Raw genomic sequence first — 24758 nt, forward strand, 5'->3', positions numbered from 1 at the left:
GATGAGGTAACTGAGGCCCAGAGACGTGACTTGCCCTAAATCACCCAGCTGGCAAGCGGCAGAGTCGGGATTAGAACCCATGACCTCTGGCTCCCAAGCCCGGCCTCTTGCCACTGAGGCCTTCACTGATGTATCTGTCGAACGTGGCGCCTGAGGGTGACAGAAGTCCGTTTTCCCTGAAGACCGTTGGACCTCGAGGTCGGGGAGGAGGTTCAAAAGGAGCCGAAACTAAACGCTCCAACAGTAGGTGCAGAAGCGCAGGCCGCGCCCCTGGTGGGCCCGGACCCCTTAGCCCCGCCCCCTTTTCGCTCGGCCCCCTGGGAGTTGTAGTTCAGCCCTAGTGGGCAGTTTCCTGTCCCCGCCCACCTCTCAGGGAGCGGGGGACTACATTTCCCATAAGGCCACTTGGCGGCGTGTCGACCCCCACCATTTCCTGGTTTTCCCGTCTCATCTGCCCCCCTCCCCCCCCCCCAGCGCTCGGGCTTCCCTCCGCTTCTAACAGCTTCAGGGAAACACGGGCGCGTCCCCTCAACGGTCCCGACCCCTTGCTCCGCTCCTCATTTTCCTCTTCCGGAGGAAGACCCCGCCTGTTTCCCGCCTCCCCGTCCTCCCACCCCTCCTTCTCAGCGCCCCTGCTGCCTCCGCTTGAGGAGGCTCCATGTTTTCCCCTCAGCGAGCGGCGGCCTCGGGAGGAGCAGGTGAGGCGCCAGGTAAACCTCCCTCCTCGCCCTTTCTTCCTTCCTCAGGGTTAGCCCCCTGAGGAGATCACGCAGTTTAGGCCCCGTTTTCGGTTATTTTGGGCCCGTGGAAGGGTTGGCCTCCCCAGTCATTTCCCGGCACCCCCCCCGTCATTTCCCGGCATCCCCCGTTGGCCCACCTGCTCTGGAGGGGCACCGCCATCTAATAATAATAATGTTGGTATTTGTTAAGCGCTTACTCTGTGCAGAGCACTGTTCTAAGCGCTGGGGTAGACACAGGGGAATCAGGTTGTCCCACATAGGGCTCACAGTCTTAATCCCCATTTTACAGATGAGGGAACTGAGGCACAGAGAAGTTAAGTGACTTGCCCACAGTCACACAGCTGACAAGTGGCAGAGCCGGGAGTCGAACTCAGGACCTCTGACTCCGAAACCCAGGCTCTTTTCTACTGAGCCACGTTCCCAATCAACCTATACTACTTAATGATTGATTGGGACATGCCTACTTTCCCATAGCAGACCTATAACTTCATCAACAGCCAGAACTGCCCCCAAATAGGGGCCTCCATGATGAGGCCTTGTCCTAAGCGAGCCCTGGCCAACAGCAGGAAAATTCATTCAGTCGTATTTATTGAGCGCCTATTCTGTGCAGAGCAGTGGACTAAGCGCTTGGAATTCATTCAATAGTATTTATTGAGCGTTTACTCTGTGCAGAGCACTGAACTAAGCGCTTGGAATTATATCTTCATTACCCTATTTATTTTGTTAATGAGATGTACATCACCCTGATTCTATTTACTTGCTATTGTTTTAATGAGATGTTCTTCCCCTCGATTCTATTTATTGCTATTGTTTTTGCCCGTCTGTCTCCCCCGATTAGACTGTAAGCCCGTCAAAGGGCGGGGACTGTCTCTAACTGTTACCGATTTGTACATTCCAAGTGCTTAGTCCAGTGCTCCGCACAGAGTAAGTGCTCAATAAATACTATTGAATGAAATAAATACTATTGAATGAATGAACTCATTCAATAGTATTGAGCACTTACTCTGTGCAGAGCACTGGACTAAGCGCTTGGAATTCAGTAGTATTTATTGAGCGCTTACTCTGTGCAGAGCACTGGACCAAGCACTTGGAATTCATTTAGTAGTATTTATTGAGCGCTTACTCTGTGCAGAGCGCTTACTCTGTGCAGAGCACTGGGCCAAGCGCTTGGAATGTCCAAATCGGCAACAGAGACAATCCCTGCCCAGTAATAGACTCACAGTCTAAACGGGGGAGACAGACAACAGAACAAAACAAGACAAGACAGAAAATTCTTCTGTCAGACGGTGCTATCTCCTCTGCAGCGAGAAGGTTGGCCAATCCCAAATTTCCCATGACTGGCGTGGGCCTTCTTGGCAGAAACCCTCCTCCCTATATTGCCCCTTCCCTCCCTTGGCCAGAAAAGTAGATTTAATGTGCAGGTGGGGCCCCGCGGAATGTGATTCCAGGTTGGTTTTTCAGTACAGATGCGGAAATTCGGCATATTGGTCCATATTCTCGAGAAAAGAGTGTAGAGAGGTGAAATTATACATACTCTTCCATGTTTAAGATGCGAAAGAGTTGACACCAGGTTACTAAACCAGAGTTGAAGTACTTACTTGAAAGATTGAAACCAAAAATAGGGGGGTAAGGGATGTTGTGGTTTTTTATCCTTAAAAAACAGTAAGGACAAAAAGGTGATGTAGATACAGATGTTTTAAAAATCTTGGCACATGGCTTTTTTTTTGAGACGAACCTTGTGGGAAGCAGGAAATAATCTCCATTTAATGTACATTGGGTTCAAAGACCATTATAGGTATATCTAATTTTTATTTTCAGTTTTGTGGGGTATAGATACAGTGTCAACAAATTCTGTTTCTGAAGTCTGTAGCCGAAAACGTTTTGTCTCAAAGTGGTTTGGCCTCCAAATTTTTATAAGGAATGGAGTCGCAATTCTTGCCCAAAAGAGGGAAAAAGGCCTCATACACTTGACTCCCAAAAGGGAGCAAAAGAAAAGACTTTTTAACTGCCTGCTTGCCAGAATCGCTGGGTTTTGAGAAATATTTTTAGGAAGTTGTTTTTAATAAAGAAGAATAAGGGGCACCCCTGCTGTGATTCTTATTCCCCTTATTTATGGTGCTGAGGATGTCTCCCAGTCACATTTGCTCCTTTACCTGGAATAGGAAAAAGTTTGTGCGATTATATTATCTTAATACAGTGTTGTATTTTAGATTTCTTAACACAAGAAAATAAGTATAGTATTTCTTCAGCCAACTTTTAACATGTCACAGTTACAGACTTTTAAAAGGGTATTTTTTGAAAGTATGTTCATATGTGCTCCCTTGTGTAGTTGAATGAATTTTGTTACATTTTCAAAATGATCAAACACAGACATAGAGTACCTTAAGTTTCCATGATATTTTTGCTGATGGCGATATTCCACTTGACTTTTCTAGACTAGGGCCTTGAAATTTTATCACAAAATATTTATTTTTTTTTTCATGTTTCAGTTTAAATTCGTGTACATTGTGGCAAACCTTGGAAAAAAGGACATAATCGTATATAAATTGAAAAAGTTCCATAAAACGTTCTTTCTGCTTTCTGAAATAATTGGGGTAATTTATGTAAGAAATTAAAAATGAACTTTTGTGGAAAATTCTTCGTCTTTAATGTTTGCAAATTAAAAAGAACTAGAGAAGCAGGATGGCCTAATGGATAGGGAATTATGCTGGGAGTCAGAAGGATCTGGGTTCTAGTTCTGGCTCTGTCACTTCATTCTTTCAATCGTATTTATTGAATGCTTACTGTGTGCAAAGCACTACTGAGTGCTTGTCTGCGGTGTGACCTTGGGCAAGTCCCTTCACACTCTGTGTCTGTTACCTCATTTGTAAAATGGAGATTAAGACTGTGAGCCCCATGTGGGAGAGGGACTGTATCCAACCTGATTTCCCCAACGCTTAGAATAGTGCCTAGTACATAGTAAGCACTTAAATACCATTGAAAAGCTCATGTTAATAGCCAAAACTGCAGAGGGGTACAGCACGTGATGTCTTCAAACATTAACTCAAGGTTGGAAAAAGGGTGATGCCATTGCATAATAATTTGTGAATTAAGAAGTTTTTAAAGAATTAGAAATATGAAATTCAGAAAATGCTGTGGATTATAAGATAGTATATAAATGCCTGAATACAGCATAGGTCAATAAATTAGTTTAACAGCATCAGTTTTTGAATAGTAATTTTTCTCTTGGTCTTGGTTTCTGAAGAAATATAAGAGGACTAATGTGAAAGATGAACAAAAAACTAAACCAGGGAATTGTAAGTTATGTATTTTCCTTTGGAATCATTTAGTCCAGAGACACGTACCCATATAAGCAAGTATTTAGGGAAAAAGAGGATTTAAAAACGGAACTCTTCCAAACCTGGTCTTAGAATTAGCTTCAGAAGCATGCAGTTGCTGAGCAGCTTTTTGTAACAGCATATAGCGAATTGAACAATTATCAGGTTGAGAAGCTGGCAATGAAACATGCAGTGAAAGAGGTGTGCCTGTTTTTCTGGGTGTGTTGCTTTTGCTTTTTAGAGAGTGGTTTGAAAGGAGAATGGAAAACTCAGATCATAGCTTTCTCCTGAGTCATGCACATTAACTTCAGTAGTTTGTTTCGTTGACTTGGGCTAACTTTTAGCAATTCACAAAGTCAAAAAGTCTTAAAAATCACTTTTTAAAAAGGCTATGATTCAACATTCAAGAAATCATGATTGCCGTCATGTTGGAGGAAGAGTATGTTTAACTCTTCCAAATCTTGTCAGTCATTGTTTTTCATTCTGGAGCCTTTGTTTCCTAGGCATAATCTATTGATGCAGTTTTCTCCTCTTTATCCCTTATATTCATTCAGTCCGTGAAGGTGGGAGTCAGAAAGATATTCAGAGACAGGAAGCGCTTAGTATGGTGCTCTGCATGCAGAAAGCCCTCAATAAGAATGATTAATTGACCTATGCTAGAATGTCCTAGTAGCATGTTTAATTTAAAAATATGGCTGTAAAATTTTATTTTTACCTAGCTGTTAGGTGATTAGGTGAAATCTTGTGGTACTTTCTAATTCTGTGGTTAAGTGATAAATGTTCTCTCTTTTGGTTTCCGTGTATAGGTCTATAAAATGGTAATTACTTTTCAGCTCTAGCTTTTCCCCTGGAATTAAAATTTCTTTGTTTTTTCTGTAAGTTTGAATAGGCAAGCTGTGATTCTCTTATCATTTTATTTTGGCCTTTCTTTAGCAACAGGATAATCGATCATCTTGTGTTATATTTGGAATGTAGAAATAATCCCTTTTTTCTCTGTCACTCACATTTGATTGGTCATTTTTTTTTTAGAGCTCAGAAAACTAAATGACAATGATAGCAGTAGAGGCAAGGTGGCTTAGTGTATAGAGCACAAAGCCTGAGAGTCAGAAGGACCTGGGTTTTAATCCTGGCTCCGTCACATGTCTGCTGCGTGGCCTTGGGCAAGTCACTTCATTTATCTGTGCTGCAATTACTTCATCTGTAAAATGGGGATAAGAGTGTGAGCCCCATGTGGGATAGGGATGTGTCCCACTTGTTTAACTTGTATCTATCCCAGTGCTTAGAACAATGTTTGGCACATAATAAGCACTTAAGGTACCCTAATTATCATTAATTATTATTAGATTGCTGTATATACATATATTGTATCCTCTTCACATGCCCTGGTACCTCAGTTTCTAAAACAAAAATACTGCTATGGTATTATAATGGGCTTCCACTTTGCTCTGCTGGTGTACTCTTAGCCTTGTTTTGTAGTTGGCAATTGCATTTTAAAACTGAGGCAGAAAATCATATTGAATTTAATGTCTTTGGAGGTAAAGTAGTAAATAGTTCTCTGTTAATGCTGGGATTATGTTCTTGATAAGCCTCATGTTAAGGAAAACTCAAAATATACCTTAACCCACACTGTGTGTATTTAGTCACTACATTACATTCTATCCAGTAAGATGTGTACTGTTGGAAGAACCTTCTGTAATTCCCCAACACTGTTTTATTCATTTATTCAATCATATTTATTAAGCATTTACTCTGTGCAGAGCACTGTACTAAGCACTTGGGAAAGTACTGTAAAACAATAAAGTGACAATCGCTGCCCACAATGAGCTCACAGTCTGTGTAGTAAAAAACCGCATTATGGGACAATTAATATCTTAAAGTATGCATTTCTGGAATTTTTGCTTTTAATAAGTATTTACTAAGTGCTAAGTACAAAATAATTAGCTCAGACATAGACCCTAGCACACACTGGGCTCACAGTCTGATTACCATTTTACAGATGAGGAAGTTGTTGATGATAATAATGATAATTGTGGTATTTGCTAAGCTCTTACTTTGTGCCAGGTACTGTACTAAGTGCTGGGGTGGATACAAGCAACTCAAGTTGGACACAGTCCGTGTCCCACATGGGTCTCACAATCTTAGTCCCCATTTTACAGATGAGGTATCAGAAGACCAGAGAAATGAAGTAACTTGCTCAAGGTTATACAGCAGATCTTGCGGAGCTAGGATAAAAACCCGTCACCTTCTCCCAGGCCTGTGCTCTATCCACTACCCATGCTGCTTCCCCAGGTTGAGGCTTGTGGAAGAAGGTCAAACAGCAGGCCAGAAACAGCGCTGAGTAGTTCTTTCCTCTAGTTCTTGCTTACCTCCATTGTGTCAAGCTCTAACTTTTTTTCCTGAAGTTAGGGGGCTGAATGATGTCCTGGCCCAGCTTCCATTTTCCTGCCTCCCTCATCCCATGTACCCTGGATGGAGCCTGCCATCAAGTAGAGCAGGGCATGGGGAGCTTCCCTATATAGCTCTGGGTCAGGGGAAGCTGCCAACCATTGTTTAGAGCTAAGACCTGGCTTCTACTGTTGGCTTGAAGGGTTTTACTCATGGTTGGGGAATCTGGGTTCACTTGTTAATCTGATTTCACACAGGAACTTAATGGCTCCAGTCTCTCATCATCATCAAATGCTGTTTTTTGAGGGTTGACTGAGCATAAAAACAGTGAGCATAAAACAGTGAGCGCTAGGGTGTGTAACAGGAGCAAGGCATATCAATCAATCATATTTATTGAACAGTTACTATATTGTACTAAGCTCTTGGGAGAGTACAGTACAACAGAATTAACAGACACGTTCCCTGCCCATACTTGGTAGTCGCTCCATCCTCAGCCCCACAACACTTATATATATATATATATATAAAACACATATATATATTCTGTAATTTATTTACATATATTAATGTCTTATCAGACTGAGCCCTCCCTTTCCCTCTGCTCTTCCCCTCAGCACTTGTGCCTCTTTGTATATATTATTTATTACTTTATTTATTTTACTAATGATGTGTATATATCTATGATTCTACTTGATGGCATTGACGCCTGACTACTTATTTTGTTTTGTTGTCTGTCTCCCCTGTTTAGACTGTGAGCCCATTGTTGGACAGGGATGGTCTCTATCTGTTGCCAAATGGTACATTCCAAGAGCTTAGTACAGTGCTCTGCACATAGTAAGCACTCAATAAATAGGATTGAATGAATAACTATAAGCTCCTTGTGGATGAGGAATGCTTTGACCAACTCTTTCTTGCACTGTGCTCTCCCAAACATTTAGTGCTGTGCTCTGTACACAGTAAGCACTCATTAAATGCCACTGATGGATGAATTGATCCCCTTCCTCCAGGCGTTTACAGTCTAATAGACTCATCTTGGTTGTTGGTTATTTCAAGGCTAGGCTGGTGTGTATTTTGAACTTCTTCATCACTAGTAGTTTCATTGTACTTATTTTAATGAGTAGCAAAGGCAGTAGAGATTAACAGATAGAAGTCAAGCAACAACACTTACTATTTTCTCAGGTTAGTTATACCCCCGTTTTTCAGGAGAAGAGGTGCAGTCCTTGGACTAGTCTGGACCTGTCCTATTGCATGATAATCTTGGCAGAAGGTGAAAGAAAGTGAAGGTCATCCAGATTTCTTTGTCAGGTATTCTTGAGAAAGAACATGCTTTTTCAGTGTGTTCTTGCTTTGGTGAATACCTCTTTTGAAAACTATTTGGTTCTCTTTGAAGGTATTTCTGGATCATTATTTGTAGTTTGATATTTCTTTGGGCCTCTATCATGGTCGCAGTAAGGTTCAGTGCTGGCATTAGAATGCAGATCTTTTTGTTTCATCTTAGTCATGTAATTAGACCACACCCATGTGTATCCGTATGAATTTCTACCCATACAGGTATTTATAGCTACCATCCCCCTCTCCCTCCCTCTCGTTATCCCTCCCCCCCTCCATGTATGTAGCAGCATTCTCTACAGAACTATTGAAAACAATTGCTTCGGCAAAGATGACCCTCATGCTAGATTCCCTGTAAGGGTGCTTTAATCATCAGTACACTGGTAGAAAAGCCAGGTGATTATTTGGTAAACTTGGACAGGATATTCAGGATTTCTTTGTCTGATTTCATAATTGGTTCATTAAGAGTCTCATATATATTAGAAATTTTGGGGAAGCTAACTTAACAAAATCTACACATTTTCCTAACCCTCCACCACTGAGGAGATAGAATTAGTCCAGGTGCCCATAATCACCACTTTCTGAAACCTTTTGGGCTGTAGCCTGCATCTTAGCTGTCAGACAGGTTCCTACTCTACTGTATTCTTATCATTGTTACTAGGAAACAAAGAAGCATGCCAGCTCAAAGGACTACAAAGACTTTACCTTTCAAGTGCCTCCTCGGCATTAATCAGACGCAGAGTTGCAAACCCAGTACCAAACTCTCCCTCTTGGACATTCTTGGGTGTTGTAGAGCAGACAGAAGGAGAGAGAAGAGGCTTCCAGGGAAAGCCTCTTCATCTGCACCATTCTGACTTCAGTTTTCCTTTAACCAAGTTGCTTTTGTCAGGGGCATGTAGGTCACGATTCAACTGCCCTGGGCTTTCATGCTACATTTGCAACCTCTGCCATAACTTTTGGGTTTTTTGTCATTGTTTTCTTCACCCACCCTTCCACCTTAGAGGTATCTGGAACAGCAGCATGGGAACAAGGAGTAGCGTAAAGGATTGATGGCCTCAAAACTGAGATGAATCCTGCCCATTTTGTCTCCAGATCGATTAATGTTGGCAGGTCATAGTAATATCTACAGCTGCCTGGACTTTTGTATGAAATACTAATTGTGAACTTAGGTACACAGAGAGGAATCTGTAAAATAATCTAATGAAAGCTTCAGAAAATGTAATGTTAACATGATACACTTTTTTCTTTTTATTTGCAGTGATTCTCTTGACCAGCTAGCTGCGTCAGTGTCAGGATTCTAAGATAAATTAAGGCGCAAGATAAGTCAAGTTTTGATTAATGTAATAGGTAATGTAGAATCTGTAGTAAGACAATTATTTCTCTTCATTTCCTTCGATGGAGGTAATGTGAGTTAGAATTTTGATAGTGAAACAGTATAAAGTAATTAATTTACAGACCAATATAATTAAATTAAAAGCAAAATTGGGATGAGGGATGAGTGCTTTTGATAGGAGGTTGAGCCAACTGAGATCATGATGGGTTAAAAAATCCGCAGTCCAACTTCCCTTGAGCTCTGTGAATAAGGAGTAAAAGAACATAGCTTTTCATTTAGTCTGGATCCATTTAAATCTTTGGTAGAAGGGAGTAAAGACAAGAGTCCTACCCTAGTAACTACAAATGTGTTATTGAGACTAGGTTATTAATATTCCTTGCATATCCATTGTAGTACAAGGTTTAGCCTACTTTTCTGTGACATGCAGGGTCTCACACAATTTTAGGGTCTTATTCTTGCTTGGTGTTTGTAGATAGAAAGGAAAGGGTGTACTCTGGTGGAAACCTTTGGTTGTTGAATCATTTGGGAAATTAACAATTCCCCTTACTTGAGGGTCCAGACCTGTGAAACTTATTGTCTCGCCGGAACTAGCGCAAGAGTTTTCCTTTGAGCTGTCATTGCACCTGGCCCAGCGTGAACCTCCAAACGTGCAAAAATGTGCTGTTTAAGATGCCTTGATTTTTTTCCCCCCCTTTTGTTTTTATACTTATCTGGACTCACTGGATTCTGAATATTGCAGTGGTAGGTCCTGAGATAAAACTTCTGTTGATGATTGACTTCTCTTTATTCGTGAATGCAGGTAGTGATGACATGGGGCGCAGAAGTCCTGGCCCTGTGCAGATTGTCTTGGTTCACAAAGACCAGCATTCCTTTGAACTAGATGCATCAGCCCTGGGCAGTGTCCTCCTGCAGGACCACATCAGAGATCTCGATGTCGTGGTGGTGTCAGTGGCTGGAGCGTTCCGAAAAGGCAAATCCTTCCTGTTGGATTTTCTGCTGAGGTACATGTACTTCCAGGTGAGTATTTCAGGAACCCCAAGTTCTTTAAACTATAAACCCTCTCCTTAAAAAATTGAAGCTTTCTTGTTCCCAGAATAAGACAATTATCCATGGTATCTACCAAGAATAAGTTATGCCTTAAGTTGAGTAATTAAGAGAAGTTCTTGAACTGTTGCGTTTCTTCTTGTAGAAGGAAGGTGGCCGTTCAAATTGGTTGGGGGAATTAGATGAACCATTAAAAGGATTTTCATGGCGTGGTGGCTCTGACCCTGAAACTACAGGAATTCAGATCTGGAGTGAAGTTTTCACTGTGGAGAAATCTGATGGGAAAAAGGTAAAAGAATAGATGCCAGTTGAAATAAATTCTACAAGAATCTTGACCTCTTGAATTTACTGTGTGTGTGGCTTCCATTGTGTATGTGTGAAATTCAACTAAACCAAAGTATAGTGTAATTTTATGAAGGAAATTGAATACTGTCCAATATTAGCATAAGGATAATAGTAATTGTGTTATATGTTAAGCACTCTGTGGAAAGTATTATACTAAACGCTGGGGTTATCAGATAATCAGATCAGAGTCAGACTCTGCCCCTCAAGGGACTCACAGGTTAAGTAGGAGGGAGAACAGGCACTTATTACTCATTTTACAGGTGAAGAAACTGAGGCAGAGAGAAGTTAATTAACTTGCCCAGAAGTCACACAACTGGCAAGTGGCAGTGAGAATTAAAACCCAGGTCCTCTGCCACTCCTAGGCCCAGGCTCTTTCCACTAGACCAAACTGCTCCTTGTAACTTTGCTCTATCTGAAATTCTTTTCATGTCTGTCTCTCACTGTAGACTAAGCTCCTTGTGGGCAGGGATTGTGCCTACCAACTCTGTTGTACAAGCACTTAATACAGTGCTCTGCACTCAGTAAATGCCACCTGAGTTACAAGTTAATTAGAAAGGCTCAATTGTGTTTGTAAAAGTTATTTTAGCCAATCTAATACTTTCTTTTTACTTTCTGCTATACAGTCTCTAAGATTAGGAAGAGGGAAAAGTCTCGTTGATCGATTTGTTTTGCTTAGCAATATAAATCAGGGGGAGGTTGCCACATCATTTCCTCCTCGAAACTCCAGGACAGTGTCAGTAATAAAAAAGAAAAAAAAAGCTATTGTCTACTATTTAAAAGTCACCTCAAATTCATTTTGTTTTTTGCCTAAATAAAACCTAACTAAAAATGAATTTCTTTAGTAAAGTATTGTACTTTTCTTTTTAATTTGTCTTCATATTCCATTTAGAATGCTGTAAGTTGTGGATATAAAGTATGAATTCCAAACTGAGCAAATCAATCTTTCCTTAGGAATTTTTGGTAGACAGAAGCAGTGAGGTCTAGTTGAACAAGCATGGGTTGGGAATCAGGAGATAAGAGTTCCAATCTCTTCCTCCTCTCTCGCCCCGCTCCGGTCTATTCTTCACTCCACTGCCCGGCTCATCTTCCTGCAGAAACGATCTGGGCATGTCACTCCCCTTCTTAAACAACTCCAGTGGTTGCCTATCGACCTCCGCTCCAAACAAAAACTCCTCACTCTAGGCTTCAAGGCTCTCCATCACCTTGCCCCTTCCTACCTCTCCTCCCTTCTCTCTTTCTACCGCCCACACCGCACGCTCCGCTCCTCTGCCGCCCACCTCCTCGCCGTCCCTCGGTCTCGCCTATCCCGCCGTCGACCCCCGGGTCACGTCCTCCCGCGGTCCTGGAACGCCCTCCCTCCTCACCTCCGCCAAACTGATTCTCTTTCCCTCTTCAAAACCCTACTTAAAAATCACCTCCTCCAAGAGGCGTTCCCAGACTGAGCTCCTCTTCCCCCTCTACTCCCTCTGCCATCCCCCCTTTACCTCTCCGCAGCTAAAGCCTCATTTTCCCCTTTTCCCTCTGCTCCTCCACCTCTCCCTTCCCATCTCCACAGCACTGTACTCGTCCGCTCAACTGTATATATTTTCGTTACCCTATTTATTTTGTTAATGAATTGTACATCACCTCGATTCTATTTAGTTGCCATTGTTTTTACGAGATGTTCTTCCCCTTGACGCTGTTTATTGCCATTGTTCTTGTCTGTCCGTCTCCCCCGATTAGACCGTAAGCCCGTCAAACGGCAGGGACCGTCTCTATCTGTTGCCGACTTGTTCATCCCAAGCGCTTAGTACAGTGCTCTGCACATAGTAAGCGCTCAATAAATACTATTGAATGAATGAATCTCAGCTCTATCACTGGGCTGCTCTGTGACCTCAGACAAATCACTTAACCCATCTGGATTACAGTTTTCTCATTTTAAAGTGTGTGCTCTCCCCAACTCTTAGATTATTAGTTTTCGGTGCAAAAGGTACTGTGTCCAATCAGTTGTCCTGTATCTCCTCCATCATTTAGCCCTGGGCTTCCATCCTGTAGATTGGAAGCTCATTGTGGGCAGGGAATGTGTCTACCAATTCTCTTGTAGTTTCCCAAGTTCTTAGAACAATGCTCTGCATACAGTAAGCACTCAGTAAATTAATTGATTGTAAGCACTTAATAAATATCATAACTAGTATTCAGAAATAACGGAGTAATTCTATACAGATTTTGTAATTTTTTTATTTAAAATTTCGTCGCTCATTTAATGGTTTTGATTGAATTTAAAGGACTAAACATTTGGGAAAGACACAGTTTCTGCTCACAAGGAGCTTACAGGGAAAAAACATTTTTAAAAATTACGACCAGCAAAATACTTAGAATATGGTAGATGTAATTGACAGTATGGGTAAGTCTCTTAAATATTTTTCAGAAAGAGAAAACTAATCACTAGGAAGAGTCCGAGACATTTGTGCTATGCAGGATAGATCAGTGAATTTAAATAGATTATGAGCATACATTTTTTATTTTCTTTCGGGATTCCTCCGAAAAGAGGTGATTAAAAAAAAAAATAGGAGCAATCAAGGCCTTCAGCCCGTCAACTAGGGAACCTAGAAATTTAGAAAGATCAATCAATCAATGGTATTTATTGATTGCTTAGCGTGTGCAGAACACTTTACTAAGCATTTGGGGAAGTAAAATACCAGAGTTAGTCACGTTCCCTGCCCACAAGGAGTTTGCATTCTAGAGGGAAAGATCAATATAGCCTGGTCAGTGAGTACTGGAAATTTGCAGGTTCAAATATTTAATCAGCCTCCTCTCCCTGTGGAAAGAATACAGATTTAAAATGAATAAAATCAACTTGTTCTGCTGAAATTGTTATTCACCAAGGATGAGTTATTTTTGAAAGCATTCTAAGGGTTTAGGATGCAAAGATAATGCAATGAATAACTTGATTCATTTTCTTTACTTCTTTTGTACCATCTTTAAATTATTTCTCGTTCAGGTTGCAGTTGTCTTGATGGACACCCAAGGCGCATTTGACAGTCAGTCAACTGTGAAAGATTGTGCTACCATCTTTGCTCTTAGCACTATGACCAGTTCTGTCCAGGTAACTCCTCTCTGAGTTCTAAGGCATGCAGTAGTGTTAGGGAAGCAGAGAAAGAGAGACCCTGTAGTTTCTAAATTAATCTTTGATTTAGCAGCGAGGCTGTGAAACTCTTTGTCATGTACAATCTGCTCCTGCAGATTTGAAGAGCCATATTTGAATGAGTGATGTAGCTAAATTGTCACGCGTGAAAGATCAGAAAAATTGCCTAGGGAAGGTGGAAAGGAGGAATGTCAGAGGCTTTTAATCCAAGGGCACAAGAACCCCCTGGAGTACTTGAAAGTATTGTGGAGGGTGATTGATGAGTGACTTTAAAAAAAAAAAAAAAAGATGAGTAAAGGTTTAGCTTGTTCAAAGACTATTTTCAAGGCAATCTGCTTTGCCCTTTTGAATTAGAGCACCTTCAGTTTCTCTCCTTTTTTGTACCCTATTTACATTTGCTTCTACAGCAGCACCTCTCCCTGCTGAACTGTCTCTAGCTAGGCTGTTTATGATTTCAAACTGTTGTGCACCAGTCAGTGTAAGATGCTGTATTTGGATGACTTGGGCTAATTTTGAGATTTGTTTATCTTGAAGTCACGACTGTGTTAATTATGGAAACTTTCTTTTTGTCACAGATCTATAATTTATCTCAGAATATCCAGGAGGATGATCTGCAACAGTTGCAGGTAAAAAAATGTTTTTTGAACTTCCATTTTAGAGAGCACCATCCAAAGTAAGTCGTAGAACTGGGGAATTTAGTAGAGGGTGAAAGGATTATTGATACCATAAATCTCAGTAGTGATTCTATTTTGTGACCAAGTTTCAGTGATGGAATGCATATTTTTTCTTTCATTAATTTTAAGTATTGATTTCTTAATCGGTTATTGTGGCAGTTCAACTGGTAATGAGGGGAGAGTCTGTGACCTAGACTTGTCATTCGTTGACCTCTTTAATGAATAAACAACCTCCTTGTGAAAGACAAAAAAGACAGAAACTGGTTTACTCCCTACCCCTCATGCAGGCAAGGTAGTTGTAGCTGTAGAAATACAGGATTGAGTTTAGTACAGTACAGGAGCATAAAAGTTAAGTTGTGATCATGGAAGAAGCGGGCTTTCTGGAGAGGCATGATAGACTATTTAAATGGACCCCAGGGTACTGCATACAAAAATGGATGGGGATCATCGTATTATCTGGTCAGATTCTGCTAAAAAGGGTAAGAGCTTTTGTGGCAGTAATAGGCAGATAAAGCTTCAGTAAGAGATTATAATAGGAGACCATCTTTGATCAAACTAAACCAACCTTTCTAAAGGGTGGTGCTTATGCGTAAATATTGCATGGAGTTTGAAGAACTTGATAAGGCTAGAGGTGCAATGGTTTCTTGTCCCTAAAGAATATATATTATTGGGTAGGGTATTCTGTTTTTCTTTTGAAGACTGAGAATAATTCTCAATCAGTATTTAAAGTACTGTTTAAATAATAAGTATCAAAAAATAGTCAAAGTAATTTTGTCCTAATATTGATATTTCTCTCATTTTTTTAAGCTATTCACAGAATATGGACGACTGGCCATGGATCAGATATTTCAAAAGCCTTTTCAGGTATACTGTTACTAATAATAATGATGATGGAACTCATTAAGCAGTTGTTATATGCCATGCATTGAACTAATCACAGAGGTAGATTCAAGGTTTGACATATCCCTGTCCCACACGGAGCTTAAAGTCTATGTAGTAGGGAGTAGGATTTAATCCCCATTTTACAGATGAAGAAACTGAAGCACAGAAAAGTGAAGTGACTTGCTCAAGGTCCCACAGCGGACAAATGGTGAAACTGGGATTAGAACCAGGTCCTCTGACTCTCGGGCCTCTGCTCTTCCCTCTAGGCCACAATATTTCCCATAGATTTCCCTAGGATATAATTTTAGTTTTTTTCACATTCATTTTCTGTAGCTAGTCTTATCATGATAATAGTAAATTCAAGAATGAATAAATTTAGAAGCCTCTTTTCTGGCTCATTCTATTGTTTCAGTGTTTGAGGTCAGAGATAATTTTTCTTGTGAGAATACTAGAGAAGGCAGAAATGGTCCTGTTTTCACTGCACCCCATAAAGTGAGCTGCTTTTATGATGAGAGAGTAATATGGATTTGAATTCTCTCCCTCGCCCTTTTTTTCCCTGATTTTCTCATTCTTGCCTTTAGGGCAAATCTGCATTTTACTTTGTGTCTCATCTGTCTTTTGCCTGTTCTTATTTAACTTATCTGTGGGAACAGTAGCAACTACTGGAATTTAATGACTACACAATTGCTCATGCATGTTTTTCACAGCAGAAGAGTCATATGCTTCCAAGAATGGTGACTATTTCTGTAGCCTACATTAGACTAGGTAAAATGCTCTAGTAGATGTTTTTCTTATGCAGTAAAGGGTATCTCTATTTAGAAAAGATGTCTTTTAAACACTATCTTGAACAATAAGTTGTCTACAGTGATCCAAAACTTGTTCCTTCTGTAAATAGACACTGATGTTTTTGGTGAGAGACTGGAGTTTTCCTTATGAGTACAGCTATGGACTGGAGGGAGGCATGGCATTTCTGGAGAAACGTTTGCAGGTAACGTTTAGGAAGGATTTGTTATCACTTTCGATATAAAAGGGCTTGAAAGGTTTTCAGTCCATTTTATTTAAATATTTTTTTAAGAATGAAATTGAATTTGTTAGATAAAAATTTCAGTCCAAAGAAAATAAAAACATATATGCCAAGTTAAAAACACTGGGATGTGGCTTTTGAACAACATTATGTAAGACTACTGGTTCTTTAGTAGCAAACAATTGAAGAGTTTACTTTTATCGAGTTCTTATTGTGTACAGAGCACTGTACTAAGCGCTTGGGTGAATATAATAAGGTCTGCAGGCACAATCCCTGCCCTCGAGGAATTTACCTGTCCACCTTCCTGCAGCTGAACATATATTGAACCAGGGGGGACAACTTGAGGAGGAGGTGATGGAGACAATCAGGACTGTGGAGGCAAAGCTGTTGCTTTTTTTGGACTGCCCGCTTCTCTGCGCTCAGTAAATGGGGAGCTGGCCTCTCCTGAAGCCTTGAATGTGCACACCTCAAGGGTGGGGAGGTGGTGGCAAGGGCTCTTTGGCCCCTCCCACCTTGTGCTTTGAAAGAAAGGCTCTCACTCCTTATTTAATAGGTAGTCTCTTATAACTTTGAAATTGAAATGATGAGCATTTTGATTTTTCCATTTTCCTTCATGTATGGTTTTATCCAGGCATTTTTCTGGGGTTTTTTTGGCAGTCGTAGTAAAGTCAACGTGGTTTGTCATCCAGAGCCAATGAGAACAGCATAGAAGTATGTCGGCAAGTGCTAACTGGTTTAACAGCTCATTGTGACCTCATGCCATTTCTCGTTCTGTCTGGAAATTTGGCAGGACCTTTCTTTGGCAATATGTTGGACTCATTTTGTGTTAGTTTAAGAGCCATTGTTTAGAGAGGCAAAGTCCTGTCCATTCCTTTTGTTCTGAATGTTCTGCTTGGGCAAAAATCCAACTCACAGTGACAAACAATGATTACATATGATGAGGACTTGCTTAGTGTATCCTAAGGAAACTCTTCCCTCTGTACAGTAGAGATGCAGTAATATCATCACATTATTTAGCTCTCACTGAAAGCTTGGAGGTGAGTTACGGGTTGTTTGTCTCTGTTGGCAGATGAAGGAACATCAACATGAAGAAATTCAGAATGTCCGCAAGCACATTCACTCATGTTTCAGCAGCGTCAACTGTTTTCTCTTACCACATCCAGGGTTGCAGGTAGCCACCAGTCCTGATTTTGATGGAAAGCTGAAAGGTATGGTGCAGTGATCTCAGATAAAGTCATTTATTTAATCCCAACCTGAAACGGTGTTTTCAGGTTGCTAGCAGAGTATATCAGTGAGGCATCTAATGTATTACTTTTTTAGAGATCGAGTGGGATCTACTTGAAAGAGCAATAGTTCATTCATTCATTCAATAGTATTTATTGAGCGGTGGCTATGTGCAGAACACTGTACTAAGCGCTTGGAATGTACAAGTCGGCAACAGATAGAGACAGTCCCTGCCCTATGACGGGCTTACAGTCTAATCGGGGGAGACAGGCAGACAAGAACAATGGCAATAAATAGAGTCAAGGGGAAGAACATCTCATAAAAACAATAGCAACTAAATAGAATCAGGGTGTTGTACATCTCATTAAACAAAATAAACAAAATAAATAGGGTGATGAAGATATATACAGTTGAGCGGACGAGTACAGTGCTGAGGGGGTGGGATGGGAGAGGGAAAAGGAGGGAAAGGAGGGAGAAGAGGGTTTAGCTGCGGAGAGGTGAAGGGGTGGGTAGAGGGAGCAGAGGGAAAAAGGGGGGAGCTCAGTCTGGGAAGGCCTCTTGGAGGAGGTGAGTTTTAAGTAGGGATTTGAAGAGGAGAAGAATAGTTCAGGAGTAAGGGAATATGAATTACAGTTTTAGCTGTCACTACCTCATGGTAATGCCTTTGGACAAGCCCCCTGGTTACCTCAATTTTACTTTTTGTAAACTGGGGATAATAATTGCTTGCTTCCGATCTCTCTGATAGGGATCTTGTGATATTACCTGTCCACATCTAAATTTAAAAAAATCTGTGAAGATAAATGCAGTATTTGCCAAAAGGTATTATGCAAATCAAGGTGGCCTTGTGATTTTTTCTATTTTAAGTCTTTCAATGAGTTGTGTGACAAGACATCTAATCATGGCTTGACTAAATGACACTGGCTAGTGGGTAATGCGAGGGATTCATTTGGGATCCTGAGGATCCGGTATCCCGGTTTTATGTGTTCTCGCTTTGTGGGCTTCAGTGAATCACATCATTATTGTGCCTCAGGTGGTCCACCTATAAAACTGAACATTTTGGGCAAATAAAAACAGATGTTTTCTCAGCTACCTCAGTGGAAGTGAAGGGAGATAGTGTAAAGACCTGCATTCAAACTGGGCTTATGTCACAAATGAAAATGAGTTTGATAGCTCCATCTTTGCCTTCTTTTGAGGACAATATAACTCTTTTCACCTAGTTGGCAGTTAGAGAGCCCCAGGGCTTGTGATTCTATCAGGCAGAATCAAGGTGTATTGGCTTTGGAGATGAAGCCATTACTTTAGGCCCTATGGCTCTTTGGGCAAGGCAGCCGTAGCTAACTCGCTCCATCTGTTGGAGCTTCCATGGGTCCAGAGTGGAGTCAGGATGGCAACTCCAGTTTTTGCCCTCTTTCCGAAGCCATGGTTCTTCAGCCCAGTTCCTCCTTACCAGACTCAGGCAATGGACTGGAGGCTCTGTTTGCCTTTGAAGCCCTGTAGGAAAGAGCCAGGTGCCCAACTCGCCCCAGACCAACCCTGGGAAGTGTTCTGAGGGAGGTTTTGGGGCAAAGTGGGCTCTGAAGGGGCTGTGGTGACGGAAAATCTTATGGGGCTGGTTTGCACAGCTGCTGTGCCAGGTTTTGCAAGACCAGAACCGCTGAACTGAACAGCACTGGCCCCATCTGTCTTGGGCAAGAGACACAGTCATGACCATTTTTGCTAATGGCACAGTGCTGGTGGTGGTGGTATGGTAGAGTTGGCATGACACTGGAGAATGTGTCCTTCCTTCCTCCCTCTTGCTTCCCATCCTCTTTTCCTTCCTCTCTTCATATCTACCTTCCTCTCCCCTCTATATTTTCCTTTTCCGGTGCTTCAAGCAATAGTATTTATTGAGCAGCTAACTCTACTTTTGAATAAAGAAGACATGTTGCCTGTCCTGACAGAGTTTTAGGTTTAGAGTGGGAGACAGAAACAAAATAGTTGGAGATGCATAAATGGTTGGCTAGTTGGGTGTGTAGGTAGGGTAGGTCAGAAGTGTCACGGGAAGGTGGTGATTCCCTAAGTATGTAACTGGCACAGAGGGGCTGAGGTAATAGTTGGGAGGTTAGGACCAGGGGAGAAAAAATAATAACCAGGGAAGGTCTTCTGGACATGTTACTTCAGAAAGGCTTTGAAGTTGGGGAATGCTTTATTCTGGCAGATTTGAAGCAGGAGGGAGTTCCAGGCAGAAGGAAAAGCACAATCAAGGGTTTGGAAGTGTGAGAGATGAGAAAAAGGCACAGAAAGCAGGTTAGCTTGAGAGGAATGAAGTGTGCAGGCTGGGGTATAGTGGGAGAAGAGAGAAGAGAAGTTAAAGGAGAGGGGCTGATAGAGTGCTTTGTAACTGGTAGTCAGGAGTTTCTACTTGATGTGGCAAGAGATGGGTTAGTGAAGGTTATTGAGAAGTGGAGAAACATCTGGGCAGTAGAGTGAACCATGCATGGACAAGGAGGCTAGTGAGAGGGTTGATGTATAAATCAGGGTAGGATATGACAAATGGCTGAACCAGCGGGGAGGGGATGGAGAGGTTGGGGCCAATCCGGTAATGGTTGTGGGGGAAAAACTGATAGGATTTAGTTGACTAACTTAATCATCTGAAGTTTGAGATAGAGAGGAGTCAAGGAGAAGCTGGAGAAGCAGCATGCCCTAGTGGATAGAGCATGGGCCTGGGAGTCAGAAGGACCTGGGTTCTAATCCCACCTCCGCTACTTGTCTGCTTTGTGACTTCTCTGTGCCTCAGTTACATCATCTGTAAAATGGGGATCAAGGCTGGGAGCCCTATGTGAGATTGTGGCCAACCTGATTTTTTTTTACCCCAGTACTTAGTAAGGTGCCTGGCACACAGCAAATGCTTAATAAATACCACAATTATTACTAAGGATAATACCAAGGTTGTGTGCTTCAGAATCATAAAGGATGATGGTGTGGTCAACTATGGTGAGAATGGTGGAAGAGAGAGTTTGGGAGGGAAGATGAGTTCAGTTTGGGACATACTGAGCTTAAGGGGCTGGGAGAACATCCTTGTGGTGATGTCCAATCCTTTTTTTTAACCATTCTTTACCTCTTAATTACCATCCTCTTTTCCCTCCCTTCTTCCTTTTCCCCTTCTTTCCCCTATGCCTTGAAAGCCTTTCTCTTTTCATCCTCATGCTCAGAATAAACAGTTGGGCCTCCTGATGGACATGGATTTTGCTTATTTAAGCAAGCACTGTCATTTCAACCTCTAACCCCATCATAAAATTAATTTGTTCAGAAGTATTTATTGAGGGTTTACTTTGTGCGCAACACCAGGGGGAAAAGTACAAAGCTGATAATTCAGACATGACCCCTGGCTCACGGGTTCACAACCTAAGAAAAGTGGGTGAGGGAGGAAGCTGCTTATGGACATGGGTCATAAGATTAAAACAATCAATGCAGCAGACAAGGAACCAAGGAGTACAATGAGAGTACCAGAAAATTGCCATCAAGGAGTAGATTTTACTGCTCAGACACTGTCATCCAAGGTTCAATAGTCATAGTAGGTACAGCTACGCAATCTCAATCAGTGATATTTGTTGAGTATTTTTTGGGTGCAGAACACTCTTCCAAACCCTTGGGAGAGTACAACACAACAGAGTTGCTAGACGTGCACCCTGCCCACAAGGAGGTTCCAGGGCAGAGGAGATTCTAAAGGTTATTATGGACATGCTGCCACTTTGACTTCTGCCTAGGTGGCATGGGGCGAGGGCAGAGAGTAGTGTTTCTTCCAGGCAGCAGGAATAGATTTATTTTTTCACAGATTTGGGTAAAAGTTGTTTCCTAATACAATCATAAGAATATATAGCTTATGGTGTCCCAGTATTTTAATGTAGTCAGGGGTGTGGGAAATGGGGGGAGGGGTGTATGTCTGCATGTCTATCCCCCCTTCCTCTCGCCCTCTTCCTATTTCTCGCCCCCCTCCTTTCTCACCTTTCCTCTCTCCTCCTCTCTCCCCCTTTCTCCTTCTTTCTCTCTTCCCCCCTCCTTTCTCCTCCCTTCTCTCCCCTCCCTCCTTCTTTCCCCCTCCCTCCTTCTCTTTCCCCTCTCTCTTCTCTCCCCCCTTCCTTCTCTCTCTCCCCCGCCTTTCCCCCTGCCTCCTCTCTCTCTCTCTCTCCTCCTCTCTCTCTTCCCCCCTCCAGGTAATAAAATTTAAAGGCAAAATACTTTAAAGAAATTTTGAGGCTAGAATGCTTTGAAACTTAGACTGATTTATGTAAAAGAATTTCAGTAGTTTATCTTTGTTTTTAGTGGATCTGTTGCTTCAGCTATTCCGTAAGCTGCTTTGATTTGAGTTTCTTTTGGTTTCGTGAGCAGACATCGCCGATGAATTCAAAGAGCAGCTACAGAAGCTGATACCATTTGTTCTAGACCCAAGCAAGTTGATGGAAAAAGAGATAAATGGCTCAAAAGTTACCTGCAGAGGACTACTGGAGTATTTCAAGGTAGATATGGGTTTTTTATTTGTATATGTCTACCTAGGTGCCAACTCCAGAGCGGGCCATCACCCCCATAGGATTTACACTGAGGAGGCCAAAGCCATTTGCTTCTCAACCAAAATTATGTGGACTTCTTGGAGACAGAAAGAGACGAGATGTCGTCAAGTTGATGAGTCCATCTCTTGCCCTTGACTGGCAGGACACTCCCATCCTCCTCTCCCACTCCCTTCTAAGTGACTTGCCCCCTTTATTCTTTCCCCCTCCCAGCTTCACGGCACTTATTTACATATCTGTCATTTACTTATATTAATGTCTGTCTCCCCTTCATTGTGGGCAGAGAACGTGTCTCTTTTGGTGTACTCTCCCAAGCGCTTACTACAATGCTCTGCACTCAGTAAGCACTCAATATATAAGATTGACTGACTGACTGTTGTTGTCCCCATCAAACTCTGAGCCATGGCGCAAGAGGTTTCTCTCACCCCTGCCGCTCCAGAAAGACCAACTGCTTGCCTGCCCAATCTGTCCGGCCTTACTGGAGAATTGCTGGGAGATACCTGGGAAGGCCCCCTTGTCCAGCCTCCGAAACCTCCCAGAGATCATCTGGTCCAGTTCCAAGTCCCTAAAGCATCCTGGCATGGTGGTTGTCACCAATGCTGTCTTTTTTTTTTCTTTCTTTTTTTAAAGATTTCCCAGGTGAGGGATGAAATTGGCTAGGCAATTTCAGATAGACTCTGTGAAAAATGAAACGTTAAGTGAGATTCTGATACGAGCCACGGAGTGGCAGCAGTGATCCAAGAAATAAACTGAGAGTCCCTTTCTCCTCTTGTAGAAGAGGAGAAAAGAGCTGATGGTTTAAGGAAATTGCCGAGTGACCGAGAATCTGCTTCTTGCTTGGTCAACTCCACGGTGAATGGTCACTCTTCCCAGGTAGTGGCGGAACTGATAATCACATGCATGGCAAGTGGATTAATCCATTATTGGAATTCATTGTTTCCTCTGACACTGTGCTGGTGAAAGAAGCATCCAGATAACTCCTCTTAACCCAGGCGCCCAAAGTTGTGGTTTGTTGATGCTAATTTCTGGTTTGGGCTTTCTAATTTTTTAGGCAAGTGCTGTGGTGATTATTGTTGGTTTAATAAGAATGCTGTGAGATTGAAGTGCTTTATGAATTTTCATAATAATTTTAATATCTTTGTCCTAAGGCATATATTAAGATTTACCAGGGAGAAGATTTGCCTCATCCCAAGTCAATGCTTCAGGTAAGCAATTCTGTTCCATCAGAGACTGAAGGCAGGGGATTTAATAATAATAATTGTGATATTTGTTAAACACTTTAAGCCAGACACTGTTCTAAGCAGTAGGGTAGATACAAGATAATTGGGTTGGATACCATCCCTATCCCACATAGGACTCACAGTCTGATTCCCCACTTTATAGATGAGGGAATTGAGACACAGAGAACTGAAGTGACTTGCCCAAGGTCACACAGAAGACAAGTGGCAGAGCTGGGATTAGAATCCAGGTCCTTGCGACTCCCAGGCCCCAGGTCTGAGCAAGGTCCTCTGTTCAAAGGGGTCACTATCTCTGGTTAGAGGCAGAACACTGAGGCCCACCCTGGTTTTCTCTCTTCCTCATTTTTAGCACAGTCACATTCGTCTGCCAGGATTGCTTTTGGAAAGCTATTTAGACTTCACTTTAAGTAGAAAATAAGATTTCAGGGTTGAGCAAAAAAGCAGTATTTCATTCCAATTTTTGGCCTTTCTGAGGCAGAACTCTTACCTGAGATAGCCAAACCTTACTCTGTTTTTTGCTTGTATAACATTCCCCGTATTTAATCCTTACAACCTGAATTAAGGCAGACCTCTGAGTGCAAAGGGAAATATATTCTTTCAAATTTTTAGGGTGTGTTTTTGCTATGGTAGCAAATTGCAAAGTCGTCAATTGATTACTGCTATAATTGGAGAGATGTCAGTGAATTGTTAAGGTATTTGGAACAAATTCATATTATTGAAGTCCTGGATTTTATTATTATTAGTATTGTTAATAATTGTAATTGTGCTATTTTTTAAGCACTTACTATGCGCCAAACCAAGTGCTGGGGTGGATACAAGCAAATTCAGGTTGGAGACAGTCCCTGACCCAAATGGGGCTCACAGTTTCAAGCCCCGTTTTCCAGATGAGGTAACTGAGGCCCAGAGAAGTAAATTGACTTGCCCAAGGTCATGCAGCAGACAGTGGCAAAGCCAAGATTTGAACCCATGTCCTTCGGACTCACAGGCCCATGCTCTATCCCCTATGCCATGCTGCTTCTCCTAAGAAGCCATCCATGATTCTCCAATCTTAACACCGAAAAAGAAAGCAAAACATGAGGAAAAAAAATAGGTTTCATTCAAAGACTTTGAATGAAAAGACCTTACTTTCATATTTTCGTTTCTTAAAAGGCTACTGCTGAAGCCAACAATTTAGCAGCTGCTGCCTCTGCCAAGGATCTCTATTACAACCACATGGAACAGGTATGTGGTGTTTACCCGGGTCCATAAAACCTGGGTTTATAGCCAAAATCAGGCAAAAGGCAACTAGGTAAAATCAGAGAAACTTGGTAATATAAGATAAATGGAAAATTATAGCCCTGATGTATTCAATACAGAATGGAAACAGTCAATCAATGGTATTTATTGAGCATTTATTGTGAGCAAAGCACTGAGCTAAGGAGCTTGGAAGAGTACAATACCACAAAATTGGTGGACAGTTTCCCTTCCCGCAATGAACTTACAGTCTAGAGACTAATAATATTAATACTAATTTAGGAATGGATCCCCGACAGTGGTGCTTTTATTGTGCTCTTCA

General features: G+C 41.8%; 1 protein-coding gene across 5 annotated transcripts in view; it reads left to right on the plus strand.

The window, feature by feature from the left end:
• Nucleotides 1-467: 467 nt before the first annotated feature.
• Nucleotides 468-24758, plus strand: part of ATL3 (atlastin GTPase 3) — a 32116-nt gene continuing 7825 nt past the window's right edge. The window contains exons 1-12 of one of the 5 annotated variants that reach the window (XM_029059663.2): nt 468-710; nt 9030-9090; nt 9904-10121; nt 10294-10437; nt 13474-13578; nt 14193-14243; nt 15099-15155; nt 16069-16161; nt 17267-17405; nt 21790-21917; nt 23114-23170; nt 24353-24424. In XM_029059663.2, coding sequence (XP_028915496.1) covers nt 9915-10121; nt 10294-10437; nt 13474-13578; nt 14193-14243; nt 15099-15155; nt 16069-16161; nt 17267-17405; nt 21790-21917; nt 23114-23170; nt 24353-24424 — 1053 coding nt within the window. In that variant the 5' untranslated portion in view covers nt 468-710; nt 9030-9090; nt 9904-9914. The other 4 variants (XM_029059662.2, XM_029059660.2, XM_029059661.2 and 1 more) reach the window with 4 other exon arrangements.

This window comes from Ornithorhynchus anatinus, chromosome 3, assembly GCF_004115215.2.
Source record: "Ornithorhynchus anatinus isolate Pmale09 chromosome 3, mOrnAna1.pri.v4, whole genome shotgun sequence".
In the NCBI taxonomy this organism is placed as follows: domain Eukaryota; kingdom Metazoa; phylum Chordata; class Mammalia; order Monotremata; family Ornithorhynchidae; genus Ornithorhynchus; species Ornithorhynchus anatinus.